This window comes from Schistocerca serialis, chromosome 3 (genome assembly GCF_023864345.2).
Source record: "Schistocerca serialis cubense isolate TAMUIC-IGC-003099 chromosome 3, iqSchSeri2.2, whole genome shotgun sequence".
Taxonomy (NCBI): domain Eukaryota; kingdom Metazoa; phylum Arthropoda; class Insecta; order Orthoptera; family Acrididae; genus Schistocerca; species Schistocerca serialis.
Genome location: NC_064640.1, coordinates 461,840,315 through 461,865,533, shown reverse-complemented (window position 1 = coordinate 461,865,533; position 25,219 = coordinate 461,840,315). Strand labels below are relative to the sequence as shown.

The window sequence follows — 25,219 nt, the reverse complement described above, 5'->3', positions numbered from 1 at the left end:
CCCTAAATATGGAAAACAAAGAGCTTGCATCAGAAGAAATTTGTTCCACACTATCGAAGATGAAGACGTGCTCTTATATCTTTATTAAACATTTTCGCTTCAAACGATAATCCTGTCATGTCAGTGAATGCTGAACGTTCCTCCAGGGACACCCTGTGTATTAGTTAGCCCCACTTGGCAGCTAGCCCTTGAGTAAAGGGTTAACCGTCCCACTAGGTTGTTTCTGTTGAGTTCCTCTTAGACGCAAACCACTACTCCAGAACATAAAAGCTTTTCTTTGAAATTTACCATTCTAGCTCGTTGCTGTAATATGTGACACACACTTGTCTACCGCTATGGTTGCATCATATTGGCCTCGAAAATTTAGCTGACAGAGTCATTCAGACTGAGAAAATTACGAGTTAGTATAAGGGTATTAATAACAGAACTGGAGTTTATTAGAAGAGGGTCGCTACTTACAGATCACAGGGACGTAAATGAACTTTAGCAACGGTAGACTGAAGTACACTTATGAAATATTACGAGGGTTGGAAATTAAATAGTGGCAACTATTTATTCACAACCGATACCAAAGAGTGACATGTTTGCACCTGTTACTGTCCTTCAGAGTAGTCAACAGCGTTGTGTAGAACCCGTTGCCAGCGATGTGGAAGGCGTAGTATACCGTTAACAGAGCCTGTTCTCTTGATGGTGCGAATGGAGCTGTCTAAAGCTATGGTGATTCTCGTGTACGACTGTGATGGTGTTATCCTAATGCATTACTTTCCTCCACGGCAGACCTTTTTGGGAGCATCAACTGCGACCAGCTTTGTGAAAGAAGCGGCGTCACTTTCTGCGCAACCCACCCATCATTTTGCACGACAAATCCGTGGGCGCATACAACGCAAGCTGTGGCTGCTCTGTTCGGTCGATGGAACTGCGAAGTACTGTACCATCCATCATACTCCACGGACTTAAGTCCTTGTGACTTTGATTTGATTCCAAAGATGAAGGAACCACTTCGTGGGATTCGCTTCAGAACTGTTCCAGAGATTCGACAGATAGCAGATCGCTCCATTCGCACCATCAACAAAACAGGCTCTGCTAACGATATACTACGCCTTCCACATCGCTGGCAACGGATTCTACACAACGTTGGTGACTACTCTGAGGGACGGTAACAAGAGTAAACATGTAACTCTTTTGTATCGGTTGTGAATAAATAGTTGCCACTAATTAAGTTCCAACCCTCGTATATCACAGAGTGGAATTGGAGAAACGTGGCAAAGACTATGATTTCAGGTTGCTCAGTAACGCAGTTATTAACATCAAAGAGAAGTCTAAATGTTACACAGGGATTTTATACTCCCATCATACCACTGCACCCGACTGCTAATAGAGTTCGAGATATACATCACAAATTGTGGAGTTTCGGAAACTGTCAGGTTGATCCATCACCGTCAGACCTGGAGTTTCGGTAACGGACAGTGTAGTTGCTACACTCAATGCCATAAGAACTTTTCCCTGCTGATAGCATTGGATCAATGATGGAAGATGTTGACATGCACCAATAGATCAGTAATGTACTGCCCTTCTGACAGATTTCCATCCTTCTTCCTTTGTATCCACACATTATGAAATAAATGAACTGTAGCTTCAGTCATATGGGTACGCGTTTAAGAATAACGAAATGGATTGCCTCTTTTCAATTGCATCAGCGCATCCTACTAGATGTCGGAAGAATACGTAAAGTCTCGTTGCCCGATATTTAGATCCAGATGTAATTTTTCTTCTGAGATCTGTATTTATGAAAAATGCGTTCGGTACAACGTTGTACCACTTGTCAAATAAAAATGTAGCTTATTAAAACAACCATTCAATGCATTGGGCCAATGTTCACGTCATAAGGACTTAATCATTAGGTTTCTTTGAGGTCTGCATGTCTTGCCTAGTAGATTTTATATTCTTTATCCTCAAGCATTATTTTTCAGTATGTGCTCTCCACTACAGCCATGAAAGTTTCCTTTACGTTCCAATGCAGAATTTTTATATATAATCTACTATCTCTTATCAAGCTTCCACTAATTTTATTGCACAAGATTACAGTTACCTTCTCACTTTACGAACAGTAGCATGGCACCGTAAGTATTTTGTATTCCTTTTGGGACGAACACCTCTTCCGCTATTGCCTTCAGTAGAATGTAGGTGTTCTTTCTTTTTGACAGTGGTAATATCAAAAGTTTCTGCAAGAGAAGAAAATGTTACCGTAGCGCCAGAATCATATGTAGACGGATCCAATACTGATACATTATTTCCACAGCGTTAACCCTGTTTCTCCTTCTTTGTTCAAAAGTCATATAACGCGAATCGTTGATCGTGTTTTACATATCTCTGCAAAATCATTTGTTATAGTCAGTCTTTTAAGACAAATTTGCTAGAAGTAATTTTACTATCTATCACCTGCAAAAATAAAGCCACGAAAACACTGAGTATCTCACTACAGAAGTAATATAAATTGTGGACGTATCTTTCGTACAGCATAATGGATGATTTGATATGTCGAGGAACTGCTACGTCTATTTTCTTTGTGCCAAAGATAGCTACCCTAGTACGCATATGACTCGGTACCATGTCATCCCTCGTGTTTCTTTAGAGAGACAGATTGCGGGTTTTCCATTCTGTAGGCCGTTTGTGCGACTTTGAAGACAATGGAAACAAAAGGTGGGAGTATTCCATTTCATATGCAGCGAGGTCTTTCTGCCGCTTCCTTCGCGAAGGAATTTGCGCGCACGTTAAAAGACGGGCAGTAAATAAGGGAACACAGGCGGATTGTATCCATTCTTCTTATGTTGGACTGCAGATGTGAAGTATAGACTATGTATAAGGGTTCCGTATCTCGGAAATATATTTTCAGGCTTTCTCGAGGAAAATTTCAGAATGCTCAATTTAAAAGCAAACAAACACAAAAACTCACAAGTCTCTTGCACCGATACGCTGATCAAAAATGCTTACCAGCAAAACAGCGTATTATTATTTTAAAAACTGTGAAGAATGTACTACCAGGAATACACAACGAAAACAAAGCTTTAAGGAACCATTCTCCAGCTGAATATAATACAAAACACGAAGGGAATCGAGCGAGCTGCGGTGTTATAGTAGCAACGAAAAGTTTCTTTATATTTTGTATTTCATAGCCTCCTTTTATTTTCTCTAACCATCTACTTGGTTACTGTTGCGACTATTGACTAGGACATATATATTCTCTGACTGTGATAACGGCTGCTAGGAACAGACATTATGTCGGGAATTTGTACTTTTCTCAGATCCATCGTAGAGTTGCACGTTTCGATACAATATCAAATTAGAATCAGATTGGCAATGATAATTACATAGTATTGTGAATAAATAAATAATAATCGGAATATATACAAGAGCAACAATACAAACCACAAGAAATGTATTGTTACTGACAAAGATAATTACTACCTAATGATCGGGTTCAGTATCAATAATCATAGCAAATAAAAGGAAACCATATATATAATGTGCTGGTTAATAGCGTGCTGGAAAAAGGCTTTCACTAGCTAAACGGGGACTAGTACTATTTTCTACTATAATCTGCGCCTTTACTGTCTAATGTATTTCCATTGTGGGTTGTTAAACCACGTGAATTACAGATATTGTTACTTATAAATCTACAACTAAACTATCATCCATCAAGGCGGACTCAGTTTCTGATATTACTGTTTTTATATGACAACACGGACCAAATGGAAGAGTTCGAAGATAATATTATTGTCATCCATTAACTACTAACCACCGATACACTTAAAACCAATGACTGTGTGAATATACAGGGTGTCTTTCCTGAGAGTCATCAGACGCATTTTCTCTGGTGTTTCGGCAAATATTTGCAATTTCATTTCTGTAGTGTGTATCTGAAGTCAGCTCAAACAAATATTGCTCATCACGTCTCTCATACCTAGCCCAGTGTCAACACAAATCGTCGTTTTGTTTCCCATTAGAAACAAAATTATTTTTTAGTCGGAATTTTACGTGCTCATCGGATAGAGCGCTCCCAAATTTGTCTAGTCCGATATTCGTTTTATCGATATGTATTACCTGGGACATATAAAAACGAAGATTCCAAGGCAACGATGCCGCTGCTGTAGTGTTGGTGGTTTTACGAGATTTACTTTCCCTGTTAATATATATCGATAAAACAGATAACGCACTAAACTAACCTATGACCGCTCTTTCGGATGGGCAAGTAAAAGTCCTCCTTAAAAATCATTTTTTCTGCAACTGGAAACAAACTGACGCTGTCCGTCGACAATGGGTGTCACACGGAAGACGTGATGAGCCTATTTGTTTGTGCTGACTCCAGTTACACAACGCAAAAACGAAATTGCAAATATCCTCTGCAACAGAATGGAATATACGCATGACGTCTCTTAGGAGAGACATCCTCTACATGCACGACTGTGATGTGAGTGTCTAGAACATTTAAATACTTGTTCTCCGGCTCAACAATCTAGAGAATTTTATTACAGCATCCCTTGTCGCTGTATTTCAAGTAGGTGCAATGGATTATGTCTGTACCGAGTTATAAAACAAAATAGTGAAGTTGTATGGTTTCGTCGGCTCGGAGGTTTTCGAGTGGCAAGTTCAGGCAACAATGATGGAGGCGCACAGCGACCTCTCACACTTCTCTCCACAGTAGACCACAAAGCCGCTATAATGCTGATATCAAGTGACTGTGGTGGCCAGGGTAGATGACACAACTCATCCTCGTTCTCAAAAACGAGTTCTTGAATATGCGAGCTTTATGAACAGGGGTCCTGTTGTCTTAGAAAACATCATCACCATTGGAGAACAAATATTGTATCATGAAGAGGACCTGATCACCCACTGTTGCCACAGAATCTTTGGAAGAAAAGCGACCATACAGAGTAACCATGGGCTCCATGGTTCCCCCAATATGGCTGACCAACCTCCGCAATATTCCATTCTTGTGAAGTAAACTCGACCAGACTTTGGAAATTGTGTGGAACAAGACTCATTAGATTTTCTTCCATTGCTCCATACTCCATATTTTATGGCTGCGGCACGACGTTCTCCTGTTACGGGCATTTGGAATTCCACCTCGCCCTCCAATCCCCGATTTATGTAGCTCCCATCGTGTCGATTTGGTGATGACACGGTTCTCGATTGCGACATTCAGTTCGGCAGTGACTTTTGCAGCTGTCGTCCTCTTATTATTCGTCGCAATCCTCTTGAATGACCGACGGTGACGATCACTTAACACACACTTTCTTCCGCGTTCTGACTTACGGGATGATGTTTTTCCGCTTTCCGTTCAGACTGTATAAATCTTTAATACAGTACCTCTTGAAACATCAAACACTTCGGCTACCTTGGCTTCGCAAGCATCCACCATACCAGCATCATAAATTTTCCTACCTTCTAATTTACTTAGCTCCGACATAATGCACTCACAACAACACGGAACTCTAGTCTGACCACGATTGACACTTACAACAAACTGACGACAATGCACAGGTGCCGTTCGTGGTCAAATACAATAGCGCTATCTCCCGGATTGGCTACCACTTACATTTGCGCGGTCCAGTCACATTAATGAAACCACCTCCTATATTCAGCGTCAACTTCCAATAATCACTCAGAGACGGCAGGTGGCAGCACTAGCAATGGAGGGTACATAAAGTGTGTTGGCAGGACGCGAACAATAGTACAGTTGCTGTTGTAATGCAAAAACGGTGCGATTTATCCGTCGTCCAAAAGGGCATGATTATTGGCTTTCCGTCCAAGAGTGGAAGCATTTTCGAATCGGCTATTATTGTGAACTGCTTGCATCCCACAGTGGTTGAAATATACCGAGCATGGTAAAATTGCGTTGTCGAAAACAAGTGCTGAGGCCACTGTGGTGCACAACGGCTCATAGCTGACAGGCGTTAACGACGGCTGCGGAGATGTGTGCAGGTGAATAGACGTGAAAATGTTGAGCAACTGACCGATCAGATGAAGCAAGGGGCTACCAACAACGTCTCCTCAATGATCTTTCAGCGAACGTTGTCGCGTATTGGCCTCTACAGCAGGCACCCATGTTCATAGGCGACAAAGGCTGGAAACTGCGCACCAGTACCGCAACTGGACATCCACATTGTGGCGACAGGAGGCGTTTTCAGATGAAGCACGTTTTTCGCTTCATCGGACAGACGGCCGTGGACGTGTACAGCCCTGCAACAATAGTCGGAAGGATCCATCAGACCGGAAGACGGAACGTTATGGTCGGGGGAATGTTATCGTGGCATTCTGGAAGTTTGGAAATTTGTGGTAAGTCAAGGAAGAGTTAATTCAGTAGTTACTCAGTGTCTTCGTTTTTTATACATGTACATCTACATACATACTTCCCAAGTCGCCAAAAGATGTTTAGCAGGAAGCACCTTGAACCACTATTTGTCATTTCGTTCCCTGTTGCAAATGCTTGTTTGCTAAACTTTCACAACAGTGTTACACGTAAAGAAAGTCGTCTTCCCTGTAGGTATTTCTATTTGAGTTCAAGAAGCATCTCTGATATACTTGCCTGTTGATTGAACCTACAGGTGACAAATCTGGCGCCCCGCCTCTGAATTGCTTCGAGGTACTCCTTTAATCAGGTCTACTGGGCGTCCCAAACACTCTATCAATATTCAAGACTCGGCGGCACTGTTCTATACGTGATCTCCTTTATAGATGAGCCACATTTTCCTAGAATTCTCCCAATAAATTCTAGTCGACCTTTCACATTCCCTATTACCGTCCTTACGTGCTCGTTTCATTTCCTGTTTCCTTACAACTTACGTCTAGATATTTAATCCATGTGACTGTGTATGCAGCACACTACTAATGCTGTATTCGAACATTGTGGGATGATTTTTCCTTCTCGTATGTATTTACTTTTTACGTCTAGAGCAAACTGTCATTCATCGCACCAACTAGAAATTTTGTCTAAGTCATCTTATATCCTCCAAAAGCCACTCAAGGACGACACCTTCCTGTACATCACACTGTCATCAGTAAATAGCCACGGATTGCTGCTCATCCTGCCCATCAGATCATTTGTGTATGTAGGTAATAAGAGCGGGGCTGTCACTCTTCGCTAAGACACACTTCATGGTACCCTTGTCTTTGATGAATACTCGCCGTCGAGAACAACGTACTGGGTTCTATTACTTGTGACGTCTTCGAACCACTCATGTATCTGGAAACCTATTCCGTATGCTCGTACCTTAGTTAAGAGTCTGCAGAGGAGTACCGTGTCAGACACAATAGAGTCATCGCTGGTGATACTTTTATCCGCTCCAACAACGGTCTATGTGGCCTGTCCCATACTTTATCTTCAATTTAGTTTTTTTTTTCTCCAGTGAGTTTGCCTTGTGTAGATTAAGCCCTTCTCGAGGAGAACATTACACAACATGTCACTGACATTCAATCGGGGTGACTTGGTACTACTTTTTACCATTTTTAAAAATACTGGACACAGAATAAATTACACATCCCAACAGACATTGTAACATTAAGGTCTATAGTTAATGAGTGCTTGGAAAAGTGAGAATGTATACTAACTGTTCCCTGTTAGAGTAAAATTTCAATTTTAATGCTAGTACAAAGTTACACATTCTTTCAAGATAACTTTCGGCCAGTCTTAGAAAGCAAGGAATTTTTCCGGGATCTAATGCTCTGTCGCCAGAAGCTCTCTTCACAGTCAGAGCAATTAAAGGGAAGTCACAAATCTAAGAGCTTTTAGGAATTTGGTTGGACAGTTGAAATACTAACGAGAAAGCACATAGGTAATAAACTGTTACTTTTAGTAGAAAGTAATGCAAGTAGGTGGAGCAACAGCCAATTGAAAATAAAAATTTAACAGTCGCTAAGGCACCCTAACTGGTAAAATGTTACCCCGATTGAAAGTATATAATTATCCGTATTTTAAATCTGATCAGTAATTTCCTGATGGAAACTACATTCAAAAGTTAAACCAACCTCTGGCGCTTTCGTATAACTGGGTCATTGACATGATCTATTAATTACAAGTGGGGTCTACTGCTCGAGGACTCTTTCAGGCTGGAGGCCTCTGGCGACCGAATGTGCCAGTTGATGTACCTTGCGCTAATGTTCGTCGTTAGTGGTAGCTTAACAACATCGCTCACTGTAGTCAAACATTGTTCTATATATGCATATACAGGGCGTAAAATGAAGCTATAGCCTAAATCCCATTCTCACGTATGGTGGGACCAGAGTTGAGTGATTTTTCTGACCAGAACATTGACACTAAACTTAAGTACTGCAGCCATGGAGTTGAAAAGTCCAGTTATCACTTCTACCCCTGGAGTGAAATGTGGTAAACGGCCCGACTTCAGCTCTGCGCTAATGTGCTTTCCATTACTTTCAACTGTAGGAATCTAATACCCTACAGGGCCCTGATGTAGAGGCACTTCGATACAGGCTGCGTGCAGTTCACATATACTATGCCTTGAGGCCGAACTAGAACCTGTAGATCTTTTTCAGATCGGGAATTTCATTTCTCCTGGAGTAGGCGTGGCTCGTTAAGTCAAACATCTCTCTCGTGTCTGAGGATAAGTTAGTTGTGCTTAGAATCATGGGATGTGTTTGTTTTGTTGTTGGATAAGTGGTGTATTCGTGACACGGAACAGAAAGTGTTCCCACAAGTCGTTCTGTTACCTGGAAGATCGGAACTTCCTCCAGTTTATTCATCTTCAGGTCGTAATATAAGTTAGATTAAATTAGTGGATATTTAGCGGATCTTGCGTTTCTTTGCATTTGTTCAGTGAGGTAACAGTGGTAGTTACTCCTTGTTTCTTAAATGGGGTTCCCGGTGTTAAGTAATGCATCTCACAGACAATCACGGATGAGGCAACGCCACCACTCTCGGACTCTGTGTCCTTCGGGAACGAAATTAAAAATCTCTGTGTTGATAAGAACTTGAGCTTGATTTACTTATTTGCTGAACTTACGTGTTGTAAACCAACGCAGGTAATCGGTGCCATTTGAGATAAAATGCTCATGTAGTAGAGGCTTTCTTTGTTTTATTTATGCTCTCATCTAAATGACCTACCCGGATAGGGAACTTTATATGCGATGTTCCCCAGCGAAATAGTTGAAGTTTTGTTTCTCTGCTGATCGCTAGCTAAATGAGACCTGATACACAATTACATCGACAAAGTCTTTGTTGACCAAGAATTTGTGACAAACGACTTCGACAGCTGTTAGACCTCGTTGAGTCGAAGCATTCTTCTTTTCCTACACTAATCAAGTATTCGTTTCTAGTTCCGTGAACCAACTGATGGTGATTTACACAAAACAAAGGAAGTAAGATTAGGGTTTAAAGACCTGTCGGAGAAATGTTTATTAGAGACGGAGCACCAGATAGGATTATGGAAGAATGGGGAAGGCTTTCGACCTCAGCCACTTCGAAAGGTCCATCCCAGCACTGGCCTTAAGCGATTTTTTGAAACCGCTGGAAACGTAAATCTGAATGACCGGACGTGGATTTGCACCACCTTGCCTCCACATGCAAGTCCATGAGCCACTTCACTTGGTTATTTCTGCCTAGTATTACAAAGATTCTGTGAAATACAGTAAGAAATGTGTCTGAAACTACAATGAACAGTGGTATTTCGTTTTGTGTGGAACAATAATCAGTGAAAGCTACCAACCACGGAAGCTTCAGTATTATGGACAGAAAATTGATAATTTAATTCCAGAATCATTCTTTGCAATCCATGAGCAGTCCTTTCTGAAATACTCAGAAAAGCAGTCCTCGTACAGAAAGGTAGTACTCCTAATAGGAAAAGGAATTCGTTCGTAGTTTGTCTGTTGGGATGTATAGTGCATATGAAGTATATTATTTTAGTTTTGTGGAGTTCCTTGTTTTGGTCCAACATCTTGAAGCTACGAGGAGCAAAAGAAGAGACGAAACTGTGGAGAAGAGGAATCTCGTAATCAAAAATGGTCTCAGATCCAGGAGATTAATGACTGAACGAAGACAAAGCAAAGAAAGCATGAAAACTGGGCATATTTTCGAAACAAGAAGGAAGCGATAATGAGCTCGTGGTGTTAGGGTAGTTGCTCTTTCGATGAGACGCTCTCAAGGTCAGAGACTTAACTCTGCTGCCAAATGCCAAGTCAAACTTAGAGTCATCCTACGCTTATCAATGATCATTTCTAAAAACCGGTAGTACCGCTCTGTTGTCGAGAATAATATTCTACATTTTTTTCTTCTGACCTCTGAGTGATGTGCCTGACGTATAGGTGGTCCCTATGACGAGTAGTGTTTTGCTGGCCGGGGTGGCATAGCGGTTCTAGGCGCTACAGTCCGGAACTGCGCTGCTGTTGCGGTCGCAGGTTCGAATCCTGCCTCGGGCATGGATGTGTGTGATGTCCTTAGGTTGGTTAGGTTTAAGTAGTTCTACGTTCTAGGGGACTGATGACCTCAGACGCTAAGTCCCATATTGCTCAAAGCCATTCGAACCATTTCTGTAGTGTTTTGTTTGTGTTGTCATGGAGAAGTCTACAATGAAAGTCATATAAAGAGTAAATTTCGAAATTACGATACAAGTTGTTTTTCTTTGAGAGGACGACAGCGACAGCCTAGATTAAATCAGCCATCTGAGTGACAGATCGCCAGGAAACTTTCTCCCTGTTGAAGTTTATGAAGAGGATTTTGTTATAACCGTTAATGCTGACGTATAATCTGGTGATCAAGAGCTATATGCCAGAGCGTTCCTCCGCAAAAATTCTGCTAAGAACATTTCTCTCAGGACTTCAATTCAGACCGAAAAACTTTGAATAGAGCACCACCGTGTCACGGTGTTATAAAAAAAGCATCTGGTAACAATGGCAGCATTTTACAGATACAGCTTACAAACTTTAGAGTATAATTTTCGCTTCACAAAAGCGCACTGAGTTTCCTGGAGTTCGATTTCTTTACGGTTTAAGAATCTAGGACCAGTTTAATAAATATTATTAATTTAAAATATATTTGCTTCATTCGAAGATAATTTAGGGACTGTAGCATGAACCGGATGTTGTGGATTAGTAATCTATGGTTCTATTATGGTTCAAGTGAACGAACACGAAATAGGTAAAAAATAGTTACTACTTGTCTCATGTCATCCACATTTCTAGAAACTTAACATTTTCAGTGCAAATGTATTTTCACTTTCTCATCGTCTCTTTCTTCTTATTAGTGCCCTCTAACCTTCTACTTGGGAAACACGCGGGAGGGATCGAATTATTTTGTGGTAATGACTGAGATATTGATGCCTTGGGTATCTCAGTGTTGCCAAAGTTTGTACAAGCTCATAAAAGACCACTTCTGTCTATTTGATGAGATGGTTCTCTGACTCAGAAATAAAAGAAAGGTAATTTTATATTACTTGGTGGAAAACCAATTAATAACCGATCTGGGCACGCCCGCAATCGATGTGACAAGAATGAGTGAATGAGCTATGCTGCATTTCCGTGCAATGCTTGTAGTGAGAAACTTCTTAGTTTCATTATATGGTGCTCATTTACATGATAATGTATTTTTAATGCTGTTCATGTTAATTGCATTAAATAATTACAAGTGTTTACGTCCATAAAGCGTAGACATTAAAAATAAACTAATTAGAAGCTTCAGCGTAGAAATTTAATTACATTACATAATATTGTTTTTGTTTCCACAAACATTATCTCCTATGGACCATAGCTAAATCAATTGTAGTTTCTATAAATGATAATCTCAGGGTAGATTTCTGTATGTTAATTATTCCTCTGAGAAAACCAGAAGATTGACAGGTTAACTGCAGTATAACTACAGTGCATACCACCACCAGGAACTGGGCGGGTCAAGCAATTTACTGTATGTTGTATATGTAAGACCGCTGCATATCCGGACGCTGGATTTTCGTTACTCATGATGACAGCTCGGATGTATTGGACTAGGTATTCAGCACCAGTTTCAGTTACTGATATTTAACTACTATGTTCACTAACAAACCCTTGAGTGATGAAGTGTCTCAAATCTCGTGAAGCAGCGGAAGGTTCCACAGTAAGTGTATACCTCCCCTGGCGTTCTGCCAAATTCATGGTGTGCCTTAACGCTAGGTTAGCTAGCTTGGTTTTTTCGTATCACCAATAAAATTATGTGTTAGCAACATTCATTTCTCCTGAATAGAATTCTCTTTCCCACGCTGAAAAGTACCCACTTGGCAGAGAGTATTTTTCCTAAAATATTCCTGAGTGATGCGTAGTTTTCCAACAACTTTCCCAGAATCAGCAAACCCCAAGTTTTAAACTCTGCTGGGTTGTGTGTCTTCTGCTGCTTGAAAAACGATCTTCCATCGTGTATTATCGGTGAGTTGTAGACCATCATCAGAGCGATTGTTCTCGTCTAGGCAACCTGCGCTTGTGAGTTCGCCACCAGCATCATCGCCTCATTTCTGTTAACTTCTTTATGCTATTGAATTTTTCGAAAATAAAACCGTACGTTGAGTGCCATACAAGGTGTCCCAAGAGGAATGGAAAATATTTAGGGGTCTGTCAGGAACGATCGTTTGAAGCAAAACACATTCATGGGACGATTATAGGTGCAGAAAATCGTCGTGTGCTGGTAGTAGGACTACGCTGCACCATTTCAACAATGCTTTGCTGTTCCTGCTCTCGTTGTCGATCCACATGTTTAGAAGAAAAATAGGAACTGTGCTGAAAACTCTGCTAAACACTTTAGATCAGGAATTCGATATGTCGGAAAGCGCTGACGGTATTGTCCGACAGCAGCAGGAATCTTACCACCCCAGAAGCTTTAAACGTACGTCGTAGCTGCATATTCTTCTTTAGTGAAGGTGTGTGGCGGTTTGGTCAGAGCATGTACAAATACAAATAACCAGTTTGAATGGAATTTATGTCCATATGAAGCTTTTTTCAAATGAGCATTCCTGTCATATCCCTGAATATTGGCCCTTACTCTTATTACATCGTGTTTACTGTATATACCGGATGTTTCTCCTGAGAGTCGTCAGGAGAATTTTCTCTGGTGATTCGACATACATTTTCCATTTCGTTTTCGCAGTGTATAGCTGGAATCCAGCCAAAAAAAAAAAAAAATATTGCTCATTATGTCTTTCATGCCACATGCAATATCGACAGAAATCATCGATTTGTTCCCAGTTATAAACAAAATGACTTTCAGAGTGGAATTTTTCATGTCCAATCGATAGAGCGGTCCAAAATTAGTACGACATTTGTTTTGTCGATGTGCACTAACAGGGACAGAGAAACACGAATGGTGACCAGTACTCCAGGAGAGACTGTGCAGTGCTGCTCTATGGCGGTAGCAGTCCGCGAAGGCCAGAGCTGCACGCTAGTCGATGATGGCGTATTGGTTTCTCTTCATGTTATAATGTCCCCATTAACCAAATTTTTGTGGTGAGATCTTATGGGACCAAACTGCTGAGGTCATCGGTCCCTAAACTTACACATTAAATAGTCTAGATTAAACTAACTTACGCTAAGAACAACACACACCTATGCCCGAGGGAGGACTCGAATCTTCGACGGGGGGAGCCGAGAGAATCGTGACAGGACGCCTAAGACCGAGCCGCTACCCCTCGCGGCCCCCGCTGACAAGCATCGATAAAACTAATATCCCAATGGAGTCATTTGTGACTGTTCTATCAAAAGACCACGTAAATTTCCAGTTCCAAAATAATTTTCTTTGTAACAGGCAATAAACCGTCAACAATGGGCGTCGCTTGAAAGAGATGAGCAGTATTTGTTCAGGTTGACTCCAGTTGCGCATTGCAAAAACAAAATTTCATATATCTGCCGAAACACGAGAAAAATACGCCTGACGACTCTTGCAAGGGTGCAGTGTATATAGCAGAATTTCTCTCAGGTTTTTCCTTTCCTATATTTGCAGACGACAATAAACAAATGGTTCAAATGACTCTGAGCACTGTGGGACTTAACATCTGAGGTCATCAGTCCCCTAGAACTTAGAACTACTTAAACCTAACTAACCTAAGTACATCACACATATCCATGCCTGAGGCAAGATTCGAACCTGCGAACGTAGCAGTTTCGCGGTTCCGGACTGAAGCGCCTAGAACCGCTCGGCCACAGCGGTCGGCGTCAATAAACATTGACAGTAGTGTTACGTAGTCGAAAGTATTTTGGACTGTGATTTAAGTCCGTTCGCAAATACATACCAGTCCTGTGTCATTTACCAGGGGCCCGACCCATCGTAAGAAGCGTTGTGAAACATTTCAGCTACTACTGGTCAGTGGCCATTCTGATTATACACAGCACTATTAGGACAATATACGGCGATCATTAAAGTGTCCCAACGTGGTTCCGTGAAGTTTATGCTGTTTATTTCAATATAAAACTGCGTATTCATTTCCGGTCACTACATCTTCACTTCCGAGTACTAAGGCTGAAGATTTTTTAGGTAGTACAGGATTATAAACTGTGACTCGGACGCTCTGTATAGAGAGGTAGAAGGCCCCATCGCCATTTAATTTTCACCACGTAAAATGTCAGCAGAAGGTGACAAAAACACCTGCTACTATAATATGTAAAAGTTCCTCCCATGCATTACGAGGAGAAAGAAAGTTCATGTTATTGAGATAAATTTGACGTTCCTCTTTCGAAGTAAAAAAGATTTTTGAAGTATATAACAGTTAGGGAATTTATTAAAACCTGATTTATGCACGTTGATAATACCGAAAACCCACAAAGTAATTAAGAATGCACTTCAGCGGAAATAAGCTGTAGAACATATATTGGAAAACAGTTATAAGCAAACCAAAACTGGGGCTTTCCTACGTAGAGAGGAAATCAAATGAAAAACGGAGTCCCTTTTACGTATACCAAAAATGCGTTGGCTAACAACATCCATTATGCAGGACGATCTGAAAACTAAAGCAACCGGCTGGTCTGTATTCCAACATTCCACGGAATGGATTTACCTTAGTATTTCTGTTAGCACAGCACATCCCACGACCTGGCCCCTTACATAAGGCTGGTGTACCGGGTTATGCTATGGCCACAGAAGAAACAATACCTTCAACACCGCAATGAGATACACTATGCAACCGAAAGTTACTGTGTGAAGTTAGGGTATGTGTTCGAGTCTACAGAAGCGCAGGAGTAATTCATCAACGTCATAGCCGTTTTTTTTTAATGGTGAATCGAGGGAGAGAACCGAGTGAGTCCGGATATAACGTGCTGGTTGGGACGTACGACATCGAAGTCCTATTAGAGTGATTTTCCACTCTCCACATGTGCCCAGGTCCTTAGAGATCGCAAAACTTTAAAGCGTACTGTATGAACAGGGTGCCGAACACTCCTTCCAAATTTTGAAGAGTAATCCTGTACAGAGGCAAGTGCAACTACAATCATTGGTGAGCCTATGGGTCTCAATTTTCATCATCGAAATCCAGCCATTGATATAAATAAATAATGCACAATTACCATCATACCTAGTTTCAGAGAAAATACTTGAATTTACTGAACTACCCTGCCCAAATTCGCAACCTTATCCCTCAATCGAATTTCTTTAGAGTGAGTTACGAGCTGGACCATTTCACTGGAAAGCAAATTCCATCTCCAAACAACCAGATGCAAGTGAAACCTTTCGCAGAAAATTAAAGTTTACATTAACAGGCAGCTGAGGCTATCATCTTTAGAAATAACAGCATTGGGTGTAAAGAAACTTTTGGCTACACAATACGTCTGTAGCAACTGAAAAAGTAAGAAACATATGACAGAATTTAAGGTTCAATCTTTACTCGGAACCTGAAGAAAGGAATTTTTATCAAAACCTTCGTAGTAACCACTTTCTCCTTGTTCGAGCAAATGAGAGAAAATACTGTAGTCTGCACAGTTACTTTATATTTTAAAATTTTGAAAAAATTATTATTTCTAATGAATTCTTCTACCTGATTCCATAAATGTTTCAAATTTTTAAGTTAAACGTAAACCAAAAATTTAAGTCTCAATAGTAGTTACCTCTTTCCCAACACTTCTCATATATTAAATATTTTCAGATTCAGAACCATACTTCCACATCAGTATCTCTTTAAAAAATATGTTGCGAGTAAAAGTCAACAGCAATTAACGAAATTTTCATTTCTTAAATATTTTTAGAGTTGGCATATAGTACCACCCTTCGGTAGTACACGTTACTGAAAATGTGTTTATGTTGCTAAGAATGTGATAAAAGATAGTTTCGTTTTATAGACGCAACTAAAACATCAGCACCTATTTAAAAACTATGGTGTTAATGTAAGTCAACAAGAGTTAACGAATTTAGAGTTTTAAAATTCTTTTTCGGATGGGCATTATGCACCGCCCCCGCCCGCCCCCCCCCCCCCCCCCCCCCCCCCAACTGCTAATGCGTGCTATGAGAAATGTATTGGTATTGCTAGGATTAAGTTGAGGAACGCACAACTCTACAGCCTACGGCACAAGAAATTAAGCAGAAGTGAACCTGGCTATGAAGAGATGTGAGGAATATAAAAACAGTACAGGGAGATTAAGGATTGACTACAATGAGCAAGTTTGTGTGGGTGCAGGTGACACTAGCTGTGCATATATGAAGATGCTTCCACAGGATAGACGAATGTGTAGAGCTTCATCGAACCATTCTTCCATATTCTACCATATTCAGCGAACAGCTGCTCTAGCTATTTAAATTAAGTGTCAGAAAGTTCATCTCTTCAAAGCGCTAACAATTCTGCGCATAAAAAACTACATTGGTGTGATATGTAACTGTCAAGATTGTTACCTTCGAATTAAATATTAAATTCAGGACATTTAGATAACACAAGACTCTCGTAAATTAAATGATGTTTCAATCAGATCATTCTTTCTGAACAAAACCTGGAAACAAAAAAAAAGGTAACACTGTCAAATCCAGAATGAGATTTCACTCTGCAGTGGAGTGAGCGCTGATATGAAACATCCTGGAAAGTGAAAACTATGTGCCCAACTGATATTCCTACTCGAGACCTTTGCCTTTTTCGGGCAAGTGGTCTATGGACGCGAGCATACTCAGGACCCCTCCTCACAGCTGTACTTCCGCCAATACCTTCTCTCCTACTTTCCATACTTCACGAGGGAGATCCTCTGTGAAGTTTGGAAGGTAGGAGATAAGGTGCAGGCGGAAGTGAAACTGTGAGGACGGGTCGTGAGTCGTGCTTGGGCAACTCAGTCGGTTTCATGATCGAGCAGTCCCTCTATACATTGATATGCACCTCAAGCTTCGACGGTGATGTCCGACCAACCTCACTGGCTTATTGATAGAGGCTCTGGCACAATCTTCCCTTGACTCTCCCGTGGCGCATACTGAGTTACAGGTGCCACTTTCCTATTTTGGGAGGATTTACCTCGAATATGACTGCCTGAGGAACGTTCTCCCCATCTCTCACCTAACAAAAGCCTATGACGTCTATCGCACCCTACTTCGCCACCGGTAGCCTGATGTCATCAAATTGACGTATCGTACCGTGCATTGGAATGTAGTATGGTGCACTTTTTACGCGGTAACGCTAGAATCAGACGAACGTTCGATACGCTACCTGCCGGAAAACAAAAAACAGATTACTCGAGAGAGACTCCATAGGATCCATTTCGCCGATTCACCTTTGTGTGTGAACTGCAACGTCGGGATACAGACAAATACCGGCTACGTTGCGCGGAGTGGCCGCGTGCTTTGAGGCGACGTGTCACGGATTGCTCGGCCCCTCCCGCAGGAGGTTCGAGTCTTCCCTCGGGAGCCGGCCGGAGTGGCCGAGCGGCTCTAGGCGCTACAGTCTGGAACCGTGGGACCGCTACGGTCGCAGGTTCGAATCCTGCCTCGGGCATGGATGTGTGTGATGTCCTTAGGTTAGTTAGGTTTAAGTAGTTCTAAGTTCTAGGAGACTGATGACCTCAGAAGTTCAGTTCCATAGTGCTCAGAGCCAGTTTGAACCTCCCTCGGGCATGGGTGTGTGTGTTGTTCTTAGCATAAGTTAGTTTAAGTTGTTGTGGACTGACAAGACAGCCAGTCCACAGTGACGGGTAACCGAAAGGCACGCGTTTAAACTCACGCAGGCTGGCGTGAGGTCTGAAACAGGATACGGAATAAATGCTATAAAGAAAAGTACGTAGCTTCTGGAATACTTAACTTTAATCCACATTTGTAGAACATCGCTCTTGATGATACATGTTATAACCACAATATATATAGCAAAGGATTATGGCGCCTTGCTAGGTCGTGGCCATTGACTTAGCTGAAGGCTATTCTAACTATCTTCAAGGGAGGCTTCGTCAGTGTTGTATCGCTAGTTAAGTCGTCCGTACAACTGGGGCGAGTGCTAGTAAGTCTCTCTAGACCTGCCGTGTGGCGGCGCTCGGTCTGCAATTACTGACAATGGCGACACGCGGGTCCGTCGTATACTAGCGGACCGCGGCCGATTTAAAAGCTACCACCTAGCAAGTGTGGTGTCTGACGGTGACACCACATAAGTAGTGTGTAAATCTAGGGACCGATGACCTCAGCCGTTTTGTCCCTTAGGAATTCATACACGTTTCATTTCATTTCAACTGGCTACATTGTGAGCCAGAGAAAGAGATATGGTATTTTGTGCGTCAAATGTTGGCACAATTTTTATGAATTTTACCTGTTTATGTCGATTCACACACTCTCCTCTACCCGGACGCTGTTTATTACCAGAGGATGTAACACAAATCTATCACATAGTTCAGAGGTCAAGTGGCTCTAAGCACTATGGAACTTAACATCTGAGGTCATCAGTCCCCGAGATTTAGAACTACTTAAACCTAACTAACCTAAGGACATCACACACATCCATGCCCGAGGCAGGATTCGAACCTGCGACCATAGCAGCAGCGTGGTTCCGGACTGAAGCGCCTAGAACCACTCGATCACAGCGGCCGGCAATCAGAGGTCACGCGATTCATTATTTGTTTGGAGGTGGTGTTACAGGATTCATGGAAGTTTGGAACTATTTAAACGATCGTCATTGTGCCATTGTGAAGAACCCTAAGTACAGCCAGTACTTTTCAAACTTCTTGCGGAGAATCTTCCACGACCCACCCCGTAGCTCGATCATTCGCGCCAGGAAATAAATTTGACAAGATCACAACTAGGTGATTTGAAGAGATAACGGTGCCTACACGACCTTACGAGAATCATGCTACGAAGATGGGGCGACGGCGTCCGCGAAGTATCGACGGTGCATGTGCGTGTTTCATAAGTGTTACTTCTTGTTTGTTTTCTTTTTCTCGCAAGTAGTACATGTCCCTTCTTCTTTTAAAATCTTGGTGACAGGGACACGTCATGGAAGAGGAAGAGTAATTTTTGTCAATAAATAAATGAATATTTTGCTGTGATCATTTATCCCTTCAATATGTTCCTGTTTGGCGACCGAGACATTGTGGTCAGGCGATGTAAAATGACCCCTACCCACTATGCCCCGGGGACAATTCTCCCCTTTTTTGAAAAATATAGACTAAAAGGAGAAAATTTGGCATCGAAATTGCCCGTGTAAAACGAAGTTCTCGAGTTCGGGAGACACACAGTTTTAATCTGCCAGGAAGTTTCAAACGGTGAAATGTTCTGTGAAACTGTCGAGTAATGCTCTAAATCATGTACAGCAAATAAGCTGTGTCAGGTATTTCTCTAATCTATTTTATTTATTGCTTTTGGACAAACCATTTCACAACGCATTGGACCGATGTTGTCCTTTTTTTATTAATAGTGAAGCAGATAATGTGCCACGTCACAAGCACAAAGTTTCAGATAAGTTACCAATATTCAAGTTCGCCTATGGGCTCAGTCTCAATGAATAGCACCCTTTTAGATGTTGGGCTGTGACTTATGACAAACACAACGCACAGAGAACTCTCGCCAGATTTAGTCTGCCCGATCGAATTGCCACTCGAGGTTCACGACTTCAAGGCTGGAGTAATTTCAGCGATTTTTATGGCCGAATTGTCGCTGGAGAGTGGGAGGAATGGATTGGTTAACAGGGAGTGTGGCGCTGTTGCAGGCGGCTGGGGCCCCTGCTTCCCCAACACTGGCTCGTGCGGGGACGGCTTGCAGTGGCGTACGGTGTGGTGCGCCCACATCGACGGGCGCGCCGTGCTCGAGTACCAGTGCGACCGTTCCATGCAGCCAGCCACCGCAGCAGCCTGCATCCTCGAATGCGGCCACCAGAAGGGTATTCCTCGCCTCTTACTACACTCCCTTCTGCTCTCCCCTTTGTGCGCAATGAAATCTGTCTCCCGACACAATTTTCTTTTCCCTTTGAAATTGTTTCCCTTGTAGCAGTGGCGACGTTCCTTTCACTGCTTCTTTTCTTTCTAACTTGCTTCTGTGATTTTATCGATATCATTACCTTTCTTTCGGTCTGAGTTGCTTTGCAGTGTTACCCGTATTTTTTCACAAATGAGCTACTTTCCGGGTGACAGCTTGCGAATGGTAATACCTCGTTAGGCACTACACGCTCGCTCTTCCATTCCGTTCACATTCCTGTGCTTAATTTCATTACCGGTATCCCGCTTTCTTTGTAGGTTTGTGTGTGGGCATTGTCTCCCTTCAATACTGCATTGCTTATACTGTTGTTATACTCCTAGCTACTTACCTCCCCTAATACCTTTATCAACCACTTTGATGTTCGAAGCATGTTGGCTGTAACAAGGACCCTCTCTCCCGTTTGTACGGAATGTACAGCCTAAGAATATTCCCTCTACACCAGTTTCCTTGCAGCATTGAAATAATTTTGTATTTTCTACTTTTGTAGTATAAATCACTCTTCCAGTGTAGCCATACGTTTGCCTTTACATTTGTACGGAAAGTTTGATGGTTTATAGCGTTTGCTTCCTAAAGGTGTGCATTTTGGAACTGAGGAAAACCTTTAATATTTTTCTGACTTTCTTTAATTAAATTATTTGAGTCAAAGGAGATTTTCCTAATTCTTTATCTCATTACTACTTTACTTTTCCCTTTTCTTATTACTTTAGGCACAGAAAAATATCTTTCGAGTTGTGCCCCAAGTCCACATATCATCCCAGCGTGTGTTTAATAGAGAAAATATCTTCGTATTGCGTAATGTTCGCATTTATGTTTGTCAATGGCACATAAGGAGAGGTCAGACTCACCGATTTCGACCATGGTCGCCTTACCAGTAGAAAGCCACCGGAACGTAGCTCGTGTGGAAAGCATTAGATCAGACCGGTTTGGTTTTCGAAAAATTCTAGATCAAGATTCATGACAGGTGATCCATATCATGGTAGGTGGAATCGTTAGAATACTTGAAACTAAGCGCATTTTATTTATACGTATCGTGTTCGCAGTCTGAAAGTTTCCGAGAAATTGAATGATCAGTCATTCAGATCAGTCAAACGTATGTTTTAGGAGATAAAATCTTTCCTAAGTGTTGCCGTGGTCCTTCGTATTGCTGTCCGCCTTCAGAACAGTCAATTTCCGCGCCCTCGGGCTAGAACAGAAGAATATTTACTGTGGTGTATCGCAGGGTCACCGCCGTGGCTTTTAAGGGATCTCTTCTTCCGATATACCTGCAATGAATCGAAATCACTAATTATTCGATTTCTCGAAAGTTCTAAAGCTGTGGGTCTGATACGTGGCAGTAGAAGTTACATATTTTCAACTGACAATTGATCTAACGATTCCACTTGACTCTAAATAGATCTTGCGTCATGATCTTTGACTTCAATTTTTTTTTCGGAAACAGAAGTGTAGTGGAGTGACTCCCAACTAGAAGGCCGATGGTAGTCGAAATCGGTGACTTGGACGGACTAACCTCTTTCTGTCAGTTGGCATATATAGGACAAGTCACACAAATAAAAATGGTCTTGATCACAACGTTTGGTTGTTCCACGGTTGCTCATAATTGTTTCAATGGATCTGCATTTCTTTCGCCTTCGCTCATACTGTGGTTTTAAGTTAAGATATTACGTATAATTTTCTGTATTTGTTGCTTAAAAAGGTGCTTCTTCTACTTCTTCTCTGTCTGCTTGGACAGTTTTCTTCTCCGTGAAATTCCACACTACCGGTTCTCGGCAACTGCATACTCTAGTTGAAAGCTTGAGAACCTCGCACTTGGTGTAATATTCTTTCTCTTTACTGCTTCAAGAGAAGATCATTATCACAGCAGGTGTATTTCCCGGACGTGAAACATGCGCTGGATGACACCCAGAAAGCTGTGTGCTCAAACAGGAGTCGTAAACGAACAGAGATCTGGACCTAATATGTCTGAATGTCACGTTATATGATTCGCACAAGGAATAAAGGAAAAATGATTTTCAACTTTTTTGTGATGATTACCTGATATTGTCAGCTTTATTGGAGTCGATCTCACAGTTGGCTTTCGTATTACGGATGTTAAGTCGGCCAGATCACATAAAAGTACATAATTATTTCTAGTTTTAACGAAATTAAATAGCCACCCTCATATCATCTGTATTGAAGAAAAAGTTCTATACCAATGATCTGATGATGAAACTAGTAATCATCGTGTGGTTTTATGTGATCTGGGCTAATACACTTCTGTTATAAGCAGGACAACCATGTCTATATCTTTTGTGTCAAAAATAGCCCATTAAGTCGAGCAGTAATTCACAACAGGTAATATTTGAAGAAGGACTGTTTAACACCCTACATAGACCTCGTTGATATGAGGAACATAAAGCATATCGCTGATCGACAACCATCCGACCTCAACACCCTTCCCCTGTAGTAACTGGAAAATGGTCAACGCTGACAATGGACGCAAGTACATAACAATCTGGTTTACACTGTCTTCGAAGAATTGCAACTTTCTTGCAAGAGTTTTGTTTCTGTTTGGACTGAGTATGTATATACTTTTATGTTAAAACTTGATTAACATTTTTCTGTTTGATATTTGTGTTGACCTCTTTGAAAGTCATGTTACTGAAGCATGGTTTCCTCTGAAAATGTCATTTACCTTTATCAACCCATTGTACACCCATTATCTTTACTTAGTTGCAAATAAATGTTGTGTGCCAGAAGCCTTTATTTCTTTTTTTACTGTGTTACATGTTACTGTTTGTTTCTTAATGTCCAATGGACTCTTCTGTCTACGTACAGGCAGATCTCAACGGTAAGTACGTATATTTTAAACATGTCAAGAGATTAAACCTAAACTAAGGTTCTGTGACCTAGTACCAAATGAAAGAAGCCTTTCACAGAGCTCTGAAGTGTTTAGAACTTAAAGAAACTTCATGGCTGCGTGGAACTATGTTTTCGAAATGTATTAGAGTCAAAATTCCTACCTTTACTCCATTTTCGAAATATCAGGACATGAACAAGATTATGACTCCCATCTCTAGCCTTTTCCTTTCTCTTCTTCTTCTTACTCATAGTTCGTCAAAGTATTTACTGATCAGTACACGAAGGTAGAGATACTAGTCTCAGACACATTCTTACACGAACCTTTGAGTTGCTATCAAGATGAAGGCCCATCACATAGAAAGAAAAGGTACATTATCTGTAGCAACTCGTGTATATTCTTGCAGGTAACAGCCTGCTGGTTTTAGAAGAATGGTTTGCGTAATTAGGAAGAGTATAAGACAAAGAAAATGGTACATGCTAGATCTGATTTAGGCCGACAGCAATTCATGGATGGTTGAAACATGGGACACAGACTACAGGAATCGTAGGATGTACGCGAAACGGAGTTTCAACGATGCTGTGGTATATGACCATGAAGAAAACAATATAAACAAGTCTCTTAACTTAGACGAGTAAACTATTTGGTTATGTTCATTATGACCTCATATATACATTTAACCATCTTGGAAAATATGGGTATGCTGTAACACACACTGATGGCTCAAAACATAGTGACCATCTACGCAGTAGAGTTTTCGTCCAACTTTGGAAAGCAATACAGCAGTGATTCTGCTTTCCATGGATTCGAGAAGTCCTTGGCGGGTTTTCTGAGGTATATGGCACAATATGTCTACGCCCAGATCATATAATTCCGGCACACTACGGGCCGGTGGTTTGTGGGTGCGAATTTTACTCTCGACAGCGTCTCCGATGTCTTTCGTCGTATTCAGATCGGAAGAAATTGGTCGCCAAGGCAGCAACGTGAGTTCACTATCGTGCTTCTCAGACCACTGTAGCACTATTATAGGCCTGTGATAGTGTTCATGCAGTCAACAGCTGCCATGATGCCTTCGATTACTACAGCAGGTCCCATGGAAGCCTGGATTAATGTCCCCGATAGCATAACACTGCCAGTACCTGCTTGAGTCTGTGTTGATGTGCACGTTTCGAGCGTATGTTCCCCTGCTGGATGACGGCATATCCGTACGCGACGAAAAATTTAGTGTAAAAAACCACGGGATCATCTGATCAATCAGGCGACATATTTCAATTGATGCATGGTCCAATATCGATGACTCCCTCCCCACTGCAGCCGTAACTGACTATGTCATTTGGTCAACATGGGAACACAGAGTGGTCGGTCTGCTGTTGCGCCCCATGTTGGGCTACGCGGCATGAACGATGTGATCCAGAACACTTATGCCTTCACCGTATTGTACCTTATTGTCAGAAATCACACAGTTTGCCACCTATCCTGTTTCACAGAGCGAGCAAGCCTCCAACCTCCAAGTTCTGAGACGAAGGATGGACGTCTAACATCCTGTCGGGCACTCGTGAGTTTACCGTTTTTCAATCACTTTCCACGGATTCTCACGACAGTAACACGAGAACAGCCGCCAGCTTCGCCGTTTACGTAATGCTCTTCTCCAGGCACTGGGCCATTACTATCTGCGTTTTGCCAAAGTCGCATATACTAGAGGATTTCCCCATTTACGGACCATATCCTTGTCACAATGGCTCTCCATTCGTCTCTGATCCGCTTTCCTCAGCGCATCAAGTTCCCGCAGCGCCATCAGGCGGTATTCCATCACTCAGTGGGCAGTGGACATAATTATTTTGGCTCCTCAGTGTACTGTCAACAGGGTGATTCAGCTGCCCCTACAGATTTGCTTTATTCAACCCGTTATGCTTTCAAAAACGACGTACGAGATTTTCATATTCTCTCGCTTGCTACACAAAAAGTATGAGACCCACAGAAAATAGACCAGGACATTTCTGTAGGATTGTAAT

General features: G+C 41.7%; 1 protein-coding gene across 7 annotated transcripts in view; it reads left to right on the top strand.

The window, feature by feature from the left end:
* Positions 1-25,219, top strand: part of LOC126470365 (thrombospondin type-1 domain-containing protein 7A-like) — a 1,214,159-nt gene that overhangs the window by 386,249 nt on the left and 802,691 nt on the right. For 6 of the 7 annotated variants that reach the window (XM_050098171.1, XM_050098172.1, XM_050098168.1 and 3 more), the window contains exon 3: positions 20,106-20,276. The exons of the other annotated variant lie outside the window; for it this stretch is intronic. In XM_050098171.1, the coding sequence (XP_049954128.1) occupies positions 20,106-20,276 (171 nt within the window). The remainder of the gene's footprint in view (positions 1-20,105; positions 20,277-25,219) is intronic. 7 annotated transcript variants of the gene reach the window in all.